Source organism: Phalaenopsis equestris, unplaced genomic scaffold (assembly GCF_001263595.1).
Source record: "Phalaenopsis equestris unplaced genomic scaffold, ASM126359v1 Scaffold000256, whole genome shotgun sequence".
Taxonomy (NCBI): Eukaryota; Viridiplantae; Streptophyta; class Magnoliopsida; order Asparagales; family Orchidaceae; genus Phalaenopsis; species Phalaenopsis equestris.
Genome location: NW_018164698.1, coordinates 1,736,678 through 1,754,181, shown reverse-complemented (window position 1 = coordinate 1,754,181; position 17,504 = coordinate 1,736,678). Strand labels below are relative to the sequence as shown.

Here is a 17,504-nt window from a genome sequence, read left to right as displayed (position 1 = left end):
ATAATCAGAGACCTTTTGTATTTTATCTCCTACTACTTAGAAAAAAAATATTTTAAAAAATAATAATTATGATTTTAAATCAAATTTGATCCAAATATATGTTAAAATCATTGCATTATTTAAGAACAATATAATATAAAAATAATTCATTTCAAAATTTTAATGTACTTATTTTAAAATAATAAAAAAAAAACTTTTTTTTAGGCTCATCTTAATCACATTTCACCACTAGCCTTGCTTGTCCTTCTCGTTCATGCAACCCATCAACATAAATAGCACAACCGGCCACCTCGCCTCCCCTTGCCCTCGAATTAATCCCGCCTTATCTTCCTAAAGTGCAACTCCGCTTGGCTCTCATGGAAGCCTCGACTATTGCAACAACCTTCCCTCTCCGCCCCCTGTTTCTAGGGCCTCACTCCCGTTCCCACCTCAGCCGTTTCCGCTACCTCGGTCTTTCGATTCCCTTCTCGCGGCTCTTTGCCGCTTCTGTGAGATCTCGGGATCACCGCTGGCAGTTCACCACCCGGAGGTCCGGCGACCGTATCACCGCTCGCCCGTCGTCGGAGTTTCGGAGGAAGAACACTGGCGGGAATGGGGGCTCCGAGGACGAGAAGCTTAGATCGCTCCGAGAGCTTTTCTCGAGGCCGGGAATAGGAATCGACGCTTACATCATTCCCTCTCAGGACGCGCATCAGGTTAGGGCTTATAATCTGATTTGATTAGGATTGGTTCGTGTTTTAATTCCTTTTAAGCATTGGTTTGGTGAGCATAAAACATGCAGAAGAAGTATGTTCGTTAAGAGGATAATTTGTATTTTCGATTCATTCTATTGATAGTAATTTCGCTGCTATCATCTATGCGTCTATTTTATATGTTGCTTGTTTGTTTTGGTATTATGGAGCACATCTTGTGTATAAGGTGTGATATATGTCCTTCCATTATCCTATAAAAGCTCTTCCTGTTGTGAGCTGCTTTAAGTTAGTTGATAATAAAACAGAAGAAGTTAAATTATGTCGTCAGTGTTATAATTAGCTAGTTACTAAACTTAATTAGAAATTAAAATAGCTGAGTAATTACTATAAATAATCAACTGTTCGTTTGTAGTTTTAGCTACTAATGAAGATTGGTTAACCATTAACATTCGATTCATTAATATAGTTTTATGATTGAAAAATTTATTATAAAAATGATTTTTATATCAAGGAAATGAATGGAACTATATAAATAGCAAAAGGATATTTATACAGTAGAGGTATTGATTCTAAGTAGCATATAGTTGAGTAACTCGTGAGTTGATTTTGTTGTCGTTGAGCAGAAAAAATATGATTGTCAAAGGCATTTTGTGATTGCTACAAATATATATGATGCAAAAGTTACAAGCATTAGTGGCAATTATGAAGTTTTCAAAGAGTTTCAAATTATAGTGAAGTTATCAATCAGCATGATGCCACTTATCATCTCTTATTGAACATGAAATGCTTTTAAATGATGTTCCAAACTTCTTGGTGTATACTATTTGCAAATGATATAGTTTGCTAGGTGAGGTATCTTTTAATGTAAGTGAAATGTTAAATAATATAAGATATTCTTAAATATATAAGAGGCCTAAGATTGGTAGAACAATGATTGTGTATATGATAGTGAGTGAGCAACTGATAATTATCAGTAAATACGCTAGATTATCAAGTAATAACTAGGCTTGATAGGTTTAATAATCTTCCTTTTGTGAAACAAAAAAAACTAAAATATATATGATGGCATAACCTCTAGAGTCATGCGCTATTGAAAGATTGAAAATTCCTTTGGATCACTATATAATATGAGAATATTAGGGAAATCTGAAGGCAGTTGTTATAAATTGCTATTAGTTTGAATATGCTATGTGAGCTTTAGTTTTGGTCAGCAAGTCACTTATACTTGAGTGTGGTCGAAACAATAATATGAATATGGATGAGTGGTAAAGCAAGGAATGTTGGAGTTAAAAATGATTACATGGGAGGTATAGTTGCAGTTGCACATATTGAATGGAAAGTAGTGGATAATATGTATAGTTGGCTTTATCATACACGGAAGAAAAAAGATTCACCAAGAAGTATTGTTGATGGAATTTATATAGAGTGATTTGAAGGGGAATAAGTTAGCCAAAGAAAAAAAATAGTAGAAATGGTGTAAAATGAGTTGTGAAATCAAGTTGTCACCTCATGAGGTACTCAACATGTAAGGATTGGAGGATTCATAAAGATGTGCTTAAATAGTGGGTAAAAGTACTACGATGAACTGCATTTATGCTAAAAGCAATTTAATGCTATTAAGATTTGTTGGGAATTTTAATTAAAGAATGCAATTAATTTTTATGAACTTAAGGTTTTGTTGTTGTTGTTGTTGTTGTAATAAATACCCCCCAATAACTATGAATCTAAATTAAATGGATGTTATCAAAGCTAATTAACTACATTTTCTAATTAACTTTGGGCATGCCTTCAATATTTAATGTTATTATCAATTATGTATCCATAAAAGGAGGGATTTTATTTAAGACTTTATATTTGAAATTACCTAGATTCATGTTATGGAGTGACTATTGATTAAGACTAACTGTTTGAATAATATGCTTATTTGGAATAATTAATTTATTTCGTCAAGCACATGCTTTTTGTCTATAGCACGGTTAAGTCAATTTGATTTGGATTCAATTTTGAAGTAGGTAGGACCAAATAGTCCCCTTTTGCATGCACATGATAAACATTCTTTTCCTGAAAAATGTTTCTGGTTTATATTATTTAGATGTATTTTTCCTAGATTTCTAGTCATTTTAGAATATTAGTTCATGAGCGTAGTTTTCATGTTTTTCAATGCGAAAAATTACTATCTTCTATGGTGGTCCTACTCTACTAACATTTTTAGTTATCCTTATTACCATTTGGGATTAGCTTCATGAATCCTTCTTTTTCGCTCTTTATTCTTTCGTGCAACATGGTGTAATTGCTCTATTATGCACAAAATTTTTACAACATTTATCAATATCATTTTTGAAATGTTATTCTTTTTCTTGATTCTGGCATACTCATTTCATTTATCTTTTTTATTTCTACATCTTTTGCACTCCATTATACATGCCCTATTAACCATGTCGAAGTCTTATTTCTACTACATTTAGTAGTGTTCATTATATTGCCTCTCAAATATTTACATTCCCCACTTCTTCCTTAGTTTTGCTATAAATTCATTTTTGGGAAATTTACATACGTAGCATCGTATTCTTATGCATTTACATATCTCACACCTAAACTTTCATATTTTCATATATGACACTTTGGTGCTTTAAACCTATGCATGAAAATGTGTATTTCACTTTTGAAAAGTGATAATAATGTTATTTTTGATGTGATATTCAAGATTTGTGTGCTATGTGTGTAAATATGAAAGGTTGGGGTGAGATATGTAAATACATAAGAATTGTGTGTTATGGTTGTAAATGCCTGTTCATTTTTATGTTTTCATTTCTAGCATGCCACACTTAGTTATTGTGAAATTTAGGAGGAAACATTTTCAGAGGAAAAAACTTTCTAATTTTTTGATTGAACTAAAACAAGAAAATAACAAATATATATACAACTTAGACTAACCCTCATATAATTGGAAGAAAATTCAAATTATCATGATATGAAGGAAAGAAATAAAAATGCAATAATGGATAACTAAGGGAGAATAATTTCTCCATCACAAATGTAGCAGCGGACCTACGGTTTCCTAAACCGTGGTTGACACATGTGGTCCATCGTTATATGTATATCAATAGTTACAATACACATAACTATATGATATCCTCATTTTACTTTTAGTTTTACAAAACCTAAGTATAAAATCCTATAATATTCTCTTGCATAGTTGTTTTGAGGTGCGTCTCCATTTTACTTTTTTAGTTTGATCATCATTATAACCCTGCTCTGTTAGATCAAATGCACGTGAATCTCTCACATCTTGATATCATTTGATTCCAACAATACTAACTAATAATTTCAAATTTCATGTTCATGAATAATGAATATTAAATGCTTTATATTATTCTTTTAATTTCAACTCTCTTATTATTTATATGTTTTCTAAATTATTTTAGTTTTTTAACTTCAAAATATTTCATTAATTTGAACTATGCCATCGGTTTATAATATATACTAAGGTAACTTTGAATATCCATTGCAAGAATCTCTATAAACAATATCAGAAGATTCTAAAGTAATGTTGCTCAATGTAGGGGTGTAAACGAGCCGAACATCAGCAAGTTGAGCATTTTTTCGTCTTCGTGTTCGGCTCGCTTATAACTATTTGTGTTCAAAATTAGCTCTTGTTCGATAATTTTATGTTCGTGTTCAATTCAAATTGAGTTTGATTTGTGTTCGATTAAAATTGGCTCGATTTAAGCATGATATTTTGGCAAAATAAATTTTATTGAGTTCAAAATTTATTTGTGCTTTGCTCATTTTTTTTTTTAAATTTTATTTATGTTCAAACTCATGCTCGAAATGGTTGGAGGATTAAGGCAAGAGAAGTCCATCAATACGACTGGAGAAACGCCTTCAATTTGAGCAGTATTTAAACAACAATGGAATATTCATTTTTCTTAAACATACGATGTGGGACAAATAAAGATAGGCAACACTGCCACTAGGATTTTTTTCTTTTTAAGCCAATTTGCTTGAGTTAAAGATAAAAATATCTATCATATTTGGTCATTGTGCTTGGCATTATTTAATTCAAATTTTATGGCAAATTGTTCTGTTTCATTTTCTTATTATTATTTTTTATTTTTCCCTCTTTCAGAAATATACATACCACCCAACTGTTATGTATTTACATATCTAACTCCTAAATTAAGTTTGTGCTTTATTTTAGGCCCATTCACATACATTTACATATTCAACACTTAAACTTATACTTTTTAAAAGTATACCACTTAAATAAATTTTTAAAATAATAAAATTTAACATTTTTAATGCACATAAAACTAATTTAAAAGAATATAAATAATTATTATTTTTTAATTATTTTGAGCTAGAACGTGCCAAACATGAACGAACAAACCTATAGTCGTGTTTGACTCGTTTATAAATCAAACTTAAAAAAATTGTTCGTGTTTCATTCTTAACGAATGAATCGAACACGAGTTATTTAACCGGCCGAATACGAGCTATTCACAAACAATGAGTTTTTTTTATAGCCCTAGCGGAATGATATGAATTGAAAATTCTTGTGTTACATTCCAACATATCTTAATTTTGGTTAGTAATCCGTTATATTCATCTTTGCATAAGTTGTCTAAAAATGATTTTTTTATCAAAATTATTTTAGCAAAATACAAAAGCTTTAGGTATGAGTAACATGTTTTAGTATCATCATATTAACCTTATCCAAGGTTCAAACTATTGAAAAAAAAAGGAAAGAAGAAAAGTACATAACTTTAACATATATTGAACTCTTTTACACTTCTAATATGCATCCTTAGTTGTGAAAGCCTTAGATTAGTGGGGATGCTACTTTTGAATAAATTTCGATAAGTCTTATACTCCCAAAATTTGTGAGAAATAATCTATCTAAATTACTTATGATATACACATTGAAATAAAACTCACATTTATAAGGTACTCCAATTGCTTAAGTTACAACATAATCAAAACTACTCACTTTTTTTTTTCTAGAGTATTCTTGTTGATTCACCTAGTAATCAAATTATTGGCATGAATTTAAATGCAATTTTTTTAGCAGCATAATATCTCTTGTAGCACCTATAAAAAAGTTGTACTCCAACAATGAGCACATATCAACACACATAGAAAGCATTTAGTTATTCCTTCAATTTTTGAATTCCTTGAAATTGGAATTGTCTGCAAATTTTATAATCATGATTATGAGTGGATTGAAAAATCAAATAAATAGGATTAAATTGGAAATTAAAATGTAACAAAGAGTTCAATAAGTTGATCCTTGATGCCAAAGAATCAAGTTGATAATATCAAAGAAAAGAAATGATATTGAATTGCATGTTGATTCCATATATACATAACATTTACTCATTTGTATTGGGTTTGTCAAATCAAAACCAAAGCTTTTGTCATTTAATTATTTGAAATATTTCTTAATTTTTTCATTTTTAAGTTAGCATTATTTGTTGGCAAATAGATATGCTTGTCACGATCTGACTCATGAGCTTGGTGAGAATTATCGGTCCGATGGAAGAAAACTATCTAACAGTTTTATTGTCTAATTAAAATGAAATCCAAAACAAAAAAAAGTCATTTTATTTATAAAATTTTAATTTACTATGGTTCTTGTAGGTTTTAGTTTTATAATTGACATAAAATAAAAACTGAAATAAAATATCTATCAAGCTGCACTCTTCGACGCTTGTACACATACCCTCTAGGATTTATCTATCCAATAACAAGTTTTTCTATTAAATATTGACAACTGAATGTTTCAGTTAAACTACCTAGTGGACAAATATATCTAAATTACCATAATTGTTATTTTAAAAATATTTTTATAAAAAATAATATAAACAACAAAAAGTCTGTGTTGTAGACATAAAACAATAAAGAAAACAGTTTTCTGTATATTTTCATTTATTTTTATTTTATTTTTTGTTTTTGAGAGTCATCGTCTAAGCATATACTTCAAAAAATATACGTTTATGTTTTCCAACCCCCCAAATTGAGAGACATTCATTTTCTTTTTCATTTTTATTTCTATTTTCATTTTCATTTTGTATACTGTTACATCGTTTTCTCAGCCAGTACCATCTGGGTGTGACTCTACATACATGAATGTATCATATTTATTCTTTTTCTTATATTTAACATTTAAAAAAACATGAACTTAGAATTTTAAAAGAAATGCTAGAACCTATAAAAGAAAGTGTAATTACTTTATTAAATTAACAAATTTATTATAAAATAAAAAAAATACCTGTACAGTATAATCTGCTATCCTTTTCTATGTCCAATTAAATCTTTTGGTGTACCTATAGTAATACATTAGACATAATTAGCTTCTATTTAGCTTTCCCTTTTTATATTATTACTACAATATATTTTTAATAACCAGTCACAAACTATTAAAGGTAATTACATGTAAGTGTAGTTAACTTCAACAATGAAATAAATCTTTAACCCTAGTTGTTTTAGTACATCTGGATTATTATCTATAGTTTAATTTCCCTTATATATATATATATCTTAGATTAAGATAACAAAATTTCATCAATTAACTTTCATAATTCTGTTTTACCTGATTTTTTTGGCATGTTTTATTTAAGAGCAAATTTATTATGCCTTAAACTTAGGGTGCGGTCTTCTTAAAGTTTTAATTTAGCTTAACACTAATTGATTAGAAAAATAATATTTAATTATTAAAATCAACCGCATATCTGAATTTCTTTCTCACAACAAAGCCCCCTTTTTCTATTCTAGCCTTCTCACCAATTATCTTAAACAATTATTAACAAAATTGCAAAATTTTTAAAGTTTTTCTAAAATTTTGTTTAATTAATTTGGAATCATAATTTTCTACTATAATGACTAAAATAATAACAATAACTTCACATATTAAACTTCAAATTTCTTACCTAAGCCTATAATTCTTTGATTTTGAGCCTTGTTGTGAATACAAAACTTTAAGTTCTCGATCGAACATGTTAGGCTTGCGGATAAAACTCTCGCTTACTTAATTCATATGTTGGAGGATTCAAAAGGCTCGATCGAACCTCTCGGTCCAAAAAATGTAACACAATAGTGAAGGCCGCTCAGGTTCCCATCTTCTCCCTCACAGTTGTTTGAAATTGCACTCAGAGGGCTCGCGTGAGACGCTACCTCCCTCGTCTGTCGTTCAGTTAGAGCACGAGAATCCCTTCAATAGAGCCCTAGAGGCGTTCGATCGAGTACCTGGAGCCACTCGAACCTCCCTCTTCTTTTTCTTCTTCAATTAGGGCACAACTTCTTCGGTTGCCTCCGGTTCACGGTGTCGCTGGCTTTGCACGACAAGTTGAGTCGCACCTTTCTCCCCCCTTCTTCTTCCTTTCTATTCAACTTCTGCTTCCTCCTCCTCTTCTTCTTCTTCATCTGCTCTCTATCTCTCGCACATACGCAGACACACATTCTCTCTCGCTTTCTTTGTCTTGCGCGGTGGATACAAATGAGAAGATGAGGAATGATCCTCATATTAGATCTCCCACGGGTGGTGAGAGGCCTCCTCGATCGACACTTGTGAAGCAGGTGTTGTAATAGAAATTTTTTTTATGACTAAGTTCATTAAGGTTTTTTAGAAGGGTATTATTACAATATGTTAATGGTTTGTTCACTCATGCAGTGTGCTCTTTGTTCTTTGTAGTATTAACACTTTGCATGATTTCGTTTTGGCATCAAATGCCTACACTAGCATAGATGCATCATCTCGTGCTCAACTCTTTTTCTTTTAGCACATTTAGCATCACACCCCTTTTATTCTGCTAAACTTAAAAACCATTTATTCATGCATAAAAAATTGTGGCCACATCATATGTTTTGGACAAATTTCGGATTTCATTATTTTAGCATATTTTCTTCCATAAATATAAAAAATGTATCTTTCCTAAGATAAATATTTTTCTCACATTATTTATTTAAGATATATCTCTTGTCTACTTTTAGAGTGAATTTATTGCAGAATGCTTTATGAGAAGAACATACCTAACAGGCTTTGATGGTAGTGCTGGAACTGCTGTGGTAACCAAAGATATGGCTGCCCTATGGACTGATGGTCGCTATTTTCTTCAGGTAAGTCGCCAACATTTACTCCATTTTTGAATTAACCATGAGCCTCATGCATTTGATTGAGCCGTGCTAATGAGACATAGTATTTGAAATCAATATGTATATTTTTATCTTGTATATTAACGTAATTTTTGATTCCATAATGAATAGGCTGAGAAACAATTAGGACGTGATTGGACCCTCATGAGAAGTGGAAATCTTGGCGTTCCAACAATTACTGAGTGGCTGAACGAATCACTGCCCCCTGGTTGCAAAATTGGTGTTGATCCTGTCCGTTTCCATTGCTTTAGCTGATCTATTGCATAAGCTTTACCTAATATTTTGTGTTGGCATACAAACAAGTAATATTTGCACGATGACTTTCTTTATTGTAAAATAGCTTTATACAATTTAAGCTATGCTTTACTTGATATTACCTTTAATCTGGTAACTGGTTTTAGTTTTGGCATTTTCTTATTTTTGAAGTTTTGAATCTTTACTTTTCTTTTCTCTTTGTTTGACTAGTTTATACACATATTTTTCACCCTCCGTGTCTAATTTGTTATAAAGTTCACTAAAAGTAAAATTTTTAGTGTCATAGATTGTTCTTTTAGACTCCATGTGGTCCGTTTGATATTTTTCCCGATTCTTTGAGCTTTTTACATTTTAACCAATTTTTTTAACATATTTTCTTATATTTCTTCTTTTCTAGCACATTATTATTTCACCACAAACTATTTTTATTTATAAAATTTTTTTGTTTTGATTCTCCAAGTACATATTTTGCTACTTGTTTAATAGTATTTGTTACTTTATCCCACATAACATTCACTTCTTCATCAAGTTGGTTTCTATAAAAGTATCTTGAATTTTATTCATAAAAATAATTTTATTTGTGTCTTTTAGGTTCTCCCATCTAATTCTACGATGATGAGTCATATTATTCTTTATTTTACAACCCTTAATCTTAAAATCTAGAACTAATAATCGATGTTTGGTACTTAAATCCTTACTTGGAATGACTTTACAATCTTTGCAATCTCGACGATTTTTTCTTCTCATAAGAAAATAATCAATTTCTATTTTATTAGATCAATTCTTATCAATGGTTGTGTTAATTCAAATTCTCGAGCAATTTCCTAAAATTTATGTAAGAAACATTTTCTTTCTCACTTAAACTTTTAATTTTGAGTGTAGATTTTAAATTCAAATCTCAAATATGATTTCAAATAACAAATTAAATTTGGTCTCTATAGACACTCAAATTTAGGTTCAATCTTTTAATTTGAACCTAGTTTGACAAGTTGTGTAACATCCATAATGCTAAGATTAAATTTTCAAAAATAGCACTATGGATGGCTATATTTTCGTGGGGTTGAATCTATCATACATCATGTTTATGTAGACAACTTAATCACAAAAAGTGACTATTTTGTCATCTTTATAGTAAAATACTATTTTAATACATGTATGTCTAAGTCTTTTTTTGGACCACTTTCACCTATAGAAAAAAAAACCTCTAAAAAAAAAGAATAAAGATATAGAAAAAAACTACTAACCTCTTTGAAGGAATATGCCTCCATGGTTGTAGACTTGTTGATGTACCAATGGATACACAAATTTTGAGTGATATTGATGATCCATCTTAATATCACATTTTAGTTAACAAGTTCATTTTTTTTATTGTTATAAGATATTCTCTTTTACTATCGAAGTGGTTATTTAATGTATGAAAAATATAAAGAGGAAGCTATGAAACACGAATATGCACATGGGTACATGGACATGATACAACAACACGACATAATTGAATAAAGCAGGACACTACAAGTTTTAGACACAAATTTATTTTTAATAAATTATATATATATATATATATATATTCATTACTCTTTACTAAAGAATAAATATATCACAAATAAAGTATGTAAGAATAAAATTTAAATTTATAAATTTAACTTGTATTATGAAAATTTTAGTTTACAAAAATTAATTTTCAAAATTAGACATATATTTTGTTTCAAAAGAATTCTTCCAACTTATCTACTAAAGTTTAAATATTCTACGATTACGACTTGTTCAGTTAATTAGTTAAAATTTAATTTTTAGAATTAGAATAAGTATAGATTTATAACTATTAACTCATTAAAAAGAAATAATAATAATAAATTATCACTTACAAAATTAAGGCTACATTGACACCACTTGACTTGATGAATAGAAGCTTCAGTGCAAGTGTCACAAAGTTTGCTTGGTATTTGGATTTGATTCAACGAATATGTCTAGTTGGTTGTGACAAAGAAGCTTACGACTTTCGCTTTAGCGGGTGCATGCTCGACTTTGATGAGTAAAAGATAACTCCAATGATCTACCTTTGATGCTTACCGATGCTTAATGTTTAAAATTGCACAATTGGACATTGAGGTGTTTTCCATTCGTGTGGCGAGGCACAAGCTTCGAGACAGTCTAAGGTGTAAGCCTCACAGTTTCAAATTGCTTTAGTCAAAATATTGAGATAAAAATAATACATCACATCATAACTTTTATCTATGATTTCAAGATTTCAAGACATATATAAGTTATGATATATTTAATATAAACATATTTAATATAGATGTAAGTTATGATACAACAACAACAACATGCATTTATTTCACTAAGTGCGGTCGGCTACCTGAATCCTTTTTCTCCATTGTGTCCTATTGAGTATCATTTTTTCATTTAATCATAATAGATTAAGTTCATTTTTTATGCAATAAGCCCAAGTCTCTTAGGTCTACTTCTGCCTTTCTTAACATAGGTTGAATCTAAAACATTTACTCTTCTAACCGGATCATCATATGACCGACATTTAATGTGATCAAATCATCTAAGATGATTCTTTCTAATCTTATCTGCAACTGGAGCTACACTAACCCTTTCACGTTCACGGATATATTTGTTTCATTTCACATTTTATCTCTAATTGTCAAACCACTCATCCACCTAAGCATTCTCATCTCAACTTCACTTAACTTTGTTTTATGCTTCTTTTTTAAAGGCCAGCATTCTGCACCATAAAGCATTGCGGCTCTCATTACCATCTTTTAAAGTTTTCCTTTAAGTTTAACCTGCACTTTTCTTTCTTATAATAGGCCTGATGCATTTTTCCACATCAATTAACCAACCTAAATTCTATTAATAACTTCTCCATCTATATCACCATCACTTTGAACAATAGACCCGAGATATTTAAAACGTTCACACCTTTTAATGATTTGATCACCCATAGTTACAACTCTGCTATGAGAGCTACTACTAAAACTGTATTCCATGTATTCAACTTTTATATCTACTCAAATGAAGACATCTAGACTCTAATGTAGACCTCCATAATTTACGTTTTTCTGAACTCCTCTAGTTTTATCCATCAAAAGGATATCATCAGTGAAAACATACACCATGGCATATCCTCCTGTATATGTACAGTAAGAGCATCCATAACTAAAGCAAAAAAAAAAAAAGGGCTTAAAGCTGATCTCTGATTTAATCCAAATGTAATAGGAAAATTCTCGTTCAATCCTCTTTCAGTTCGAACTCAAGTAATAACTCTAGTATATAATCTTTAATGACTTTAATAAGTCATATCAACAACTTTCTTTTCTAGGACTCTCCTAAGAACTTCTCTTGGAACCTTATTGTATGTTTTTTCTAAATCAACAAAAATCTATGTTGACCCTCCTTATCTCTCTGTACTTCTCCATCAAACACTCAATAAATGTACAGTTTCCATAGTAGACCTGCTCGTCATAAATCCAAACTGATTATGATAAATCTTTAGATCACTTCTTAACCTATGTTCAATTGCCATCTCCCATAATTTTGAAGTACGACACATTAACTTAATTCCTTTATAATTTGCACACTCTTATGCATCCCTTTTATTCTTAAAAATGTGGATCAAAATATTCTTTTTCCATTCCTCATACATCTTTTTAATCTTTAAAATAATATGAAAGAATTTAGTAAGCCAAGAAATTTTCAAATCTCCTATATATTTCCACACTTCAATAGGGATATCTTCTGGTCTTATTGATTTTCCACAATCATTTTCTTAGAGCCTCCTCACCTTTCTTTTTACTAATACGACAATAAAAAATTAAACAAAAGGGGTGCACACAGTAGTGAAATTGCGATGAGGCATATGCCTTGCCTGAGCTTCTCAAGGCATAGCCTCAAAACGTTTTTCTTTGGAATTGTGCTTAGGCAGTCCTTAAAACATGCCTTAGATTATGCAATTTTAAACATTGGTGATGCTCTGCTTTAACGAATATTTGATGCACATTCGATGTTCGATTTTGACAAATTTTAGAGTGAACTTAGAGATGATGAGTAGAGACGGCTTCGACTATGAGGTATAATTAGGGCTGCACATATATTTATAATTTTCTACTTTGTGTTCAGTTTTTTTTTTTTAATTATGCTTTTATTTGATGCCATGTCGAGGTGTGTTCTAGTCATGTCTGGGCCAAAAAAAATTCAGACACATATTTTGTGGTGTCAGACAAGTGTCGGGGCATGTCAGAGCCGTGTGTGTGTTTGATACATATCCGACACGGGCACAACACATTTTTATAAGTGTCGCTGCCGCGTAGAGAGGAATTATGCAAAGCTATTCTTTGGATCATTGAGAATATAAAGAAGTCTCCCAAAAAAAAAGTTGCTACATACTAAATATGAGCAAATGGACATTGAAATGATCTCTGATGACTATTATTTTTGCCTTACTAAAATTTCAACTTTTTGATATCGCATCTTTGTTGGAAGAAATTTGGTCATTTGGAGAAAGAAAAATAATTGTGGCTGGGTTTATTGGAGTCAAATGTAGAGCTATGATATATTCTGCATATGAATTAATGTGGATTAAAAAGAGAATTTGGTTTCTCTATTTTTCTATCTATGATTTTATATAGTGAGAATCAAGTTAACACATACATTTCCAAATGTTTATGTACTCACCAATAATGTTGAAGTGGATTGCCATTTCTTGCTAGATGTTTTTCTTTTGAAGAAAATTCTTATTTTTGTCTCTAATGCTAAGCAAGTGACATTTTTACTAATGCACTGAGACACTCCCTTTTTCTTATTCACGTAATATAATGGAGGTTGTTGATATATGTTTTATCTTGAAGCGGAATGCTGATGAATTTAATGTTTATTTATTTAAGATTTGTTAAATGAAAAATTGAGTGAGATTATGTTTGAAGATATCCTCATAATCAAGGATATAATTTCCTTATTATTATCTCCTTTATGCCTATTTATTGTCCCATCTTATTATGTCAATAAGGTACACACTAATTTTATTTTCATTCTTTGTATCTCCTTATAATTGCTACTCCAGTCCCCATTATTCGAGAATAAAAAATGAGAACTACATTAGTATTGTGTTTGTATTGACTACAAAGCTCTTCTACTGTGAAATAGAATAATAATTTGTTCTGTTAGACAGTGTTTCAAAATAAGTGCGCCTGATGGTCTATGAGTGTGCTTGCAGACTTTTAGAGATTATATACCAATTTTTATTGATGTTGCTCAAGAAGATCTACAAAGATTCTTCACTTTATATTTTTGTACAGGGAATAGTCCTTCCACTCTGTCTCTTATCTTATGATACATTATGTCACCTTTTTCTTTTTCAGGATGTATTTCTCATTGTCTTTTCTTCTTCGGATGAGTTTCTCATAAGTTGGATTTCACCAACTCAATAATACAGTAGATTTTCTTGTTTTCCTTCAACAGTAGTTCATATCTTAAGATTAGAACTCTTTTTAGTCCGGGCTGCTGATGAATATAGGAATTTTACTCTTTGATGTCAATTAAAGTGTTATTGGCTAAGCTTTTGTCATGAGTTGGCTTAAGGCAAATTTTGATGGCTAAAGTGTCATTTGTTACTTACGATTAATTTTTATCTTCCTTTTTTTTTTAATTTGCCTAAGTTTGATTGTTCATTTTGAGCAAGGCTTATTATCATAAATAGTACCTTTGATTATATTGTTTGGACAATTATGAATGAAAGCTTTTGAGTTAGAGTTATATTGGGTTTTGTCCCCTTTTTTATTTAGGTGTCACATCTTCATGCTTTTGAGTCTTTAATCCCTTTCGTTGAAGTCAATAACCCAATGCTTTTCTGAATCAACATAACAACTTGAGGGTTTGATTTGTATGCTTTTTTTTCTCTCTTTTATTTTATAACGTCCAATGCTTCCACAACTCCGTTGTTTACCTCCTCAGTATGCTAAATGTCACCAATGCAAGCTAAAAACAAAAATGATTTGAAGATGTTCAGAAGGATTTTTCTAAAACCGAATCTATACTAAACTAACCCTTTATAAAGATTGAATTGAGCGACTGATTCATAATGTTTACCTTAATAGATGGATTTGGCTGATTGTGACACTTATGTTTAATTTTTTATAACTGACAATCACTAATTTTTTTGTTAAAGCTTTGATTTCAAATATTTTAGATTGCCTACTTCAATGTTGTGGCAATGTTATGTTCAATATAGTGCTCATTTAAATACAGCTTTATTTATCAATTGCTATTTGTTTGATTCAATGCCATCATTTAAAAGAATGCAGTGCTCTTTAGAATGAAGGTTATTATGTTTGTTGTTGTTTGTGATATGAAGTTCTCATCCAACAGTTTACCTCCATCCTCAGTTAACAATATAGTTAAACTTTTACTTTCTGAATGGTAAGCAATTGTAAGCCCAACACTATTTAACGCGGGGCTATGGCGGCCGACCTATTCTTCGGTCCAGCTTGGTTGGACCGGCTGGTCCCCCCATGTTCCCCCTTCCTTTTTCTTTTCCATCTTCCTTTCCTCTCTCTTTCCTTTTCCCCTTACTTTCCTTTCCTTCCGCTCTTTCCTTCTGAGCACCTTCCTATTTTAAAAAGTTTTTCAAATTTTGAGTTTTGAGTACTTTTTTTCACCCTTTCCCAATCTAACTTTGAAATCCTGATTATATTTGATTCTTCTTTCTATTTTTCGTATTGCCTAAAATAATTCCTAGCCTTATTATAATTAAGGGATAATGTGCTTAGAGTTGATGGTTTTGTTTTTGAATCTGAATTCAGCATTGTTTAAGTTTTTAACATCTTGAGGGCTGTAACCGACGACGAGGGAGGTGCTCCAGCTACAATCCCATATGAGGTGGTGATTATCTTTGCCGTTTTCACTTCCCTTGCCCCACAACCATTCCGTCGCTGCGGTCATCCCCTCCTCGCTGCAGTCCCATAAAACAACTTACTGTTTCTGCTGCCACCCGCCAACTCCTCCCGCAACCTCTTCCTCCCTGCCACTGCTCCTTTTCCCCTTCCCAGAGTTTCCTTGCCGCAGCCTCCCCATAAACCCACGCCTGTCTTCACACGTACTCCTCTTCCGCCTTACAACCGTTGCTATTCCTTTTATTCCCCTCCTACAACCTTCATCTCCATCCCATCAAAAACCTGTCGCAAACCCCTATCCTACCGTTACCTAATCAAAGCCCCTACTCAGCCCTTCTCTTTCATCTCTTGCTACTGGTGGCCAACCTAACCCCCTCCAAGTGCACCATGATTTCCTCTCTTGTCCGCTCACCTCGCAGCGAGCTGCTGTCAAGTCCCTCACCACACTATCCAACCACCACCTCACACCGTCGTCCTTACCCTAGGGTGTTCGTTTATGTTTGTAGTTTTTCTTTTCTTGTTTGAAAGTGTCTGGGTTGTAACCTTTTGGCGTTTAAACAATATAAAGTAACATTTTGATTGTGATTTGGGTTTCCTGCGGAATGCAAAAAATCTATTAAAACATAGCAAGAATTTAACTAAAGAAATAACATATTAAAAATGAAAAAAAAAATCATGTATGCTAAATAGCTGGAATAACATCTTGAGCTAAGACTAGTTATTTAAAATTGAGATCGAGTACCATGGAAGATGTGACTGTCATCAAGACTCGAAGCTAATCTGGATTAAGTGGTAATAAAAGATGGCATGGAAATCCAAAGCGAGTGTGGTGGATATTTGAATATTAAGTACGATAAAATTAGAATTATATAAGAGAGATGGAGTGAGGAGCTCTTTTTGAAGACTGGGATATTGAAATTGGATTTACATGGTATGGGCATTTATGATAGAAGGTAAGATGCCCCAACATATCAGATGAAATTAATGTGAAGTGGGAAGAAAAAGATTCACTTCAATAGCATGTTTGAAGAAGTGCAAAAAGACTTGCACCAAATAGGACATAACATCGTATGCACTACTCAACTAAAAAGAATGGAGGAGGGGATTCATGAAACCAATCTAAATAGCTTGGATACAACTAATAATGATGATGTGGCATTCAATATCAATTTTAGTAATAAAAAAATGCATTTATGAAGTACAAAAGAAACTCCATTTCCTAGTTTCAAAAAATGGTCCTGAATACCAGTAAATTATATAGGCTTTGTAAGCGATCAATTGCTTCCATCAGAATGTCCACACATTTTAGGATGGATGAAGAATGGATTTGTTTACTTAACAGCAAAGGAATGAGTTTCGGAGATTGTAACGACCGCACATGCCTATGAGGGGAAGAGGGCTTCCAGAGATGCTTGGTGGGCTAGGATCTTGTCAGTGGCAGCTCTCATCATTGGGTAGCATGGTCTTGGTGGAGAGGAGGTTCTGTAAATATTGACTGCTAGAAGAGTTA

General features: G+C 31.6%; 1 protein-coding gene across 3 annotated transcripts in view; it reads left to right on the top strand.

Moving 5' to 3' along the window:
- Window positions 1-279: 279 nt before the first annotated feature.
- The window catches only part of LOC110024403 (probable Xaa-Pro aminopeptidase P), a 148,565-nt gene continuing 131,340 nt past the window's right edge, over window positions 280-17,504 (top strand). For 2 of the 3 annotated variants that reach the window (XM_020724343.1, XM_020724344.1), the window contains exons 1-3: window positions 280-695; window positions 8,682-8,807; window positions 8,955-9,074. In XM_020724343.1, the coding sequence (XP_020580002.1) occupies window positions 357-695; window positions 8,682-8,807; window positions 8,955-9,074 (585 nt within the window). In that variant the 5' untranslated portion in view covers window positions 280-356. The remainder of the gene's footprint in view (window positions 696-8,681; window positions 8,808-8,954; window positions 9,075-17,504) is intronic. The other variant, XM_020724346.1, reaches the window with a different exon arrangement.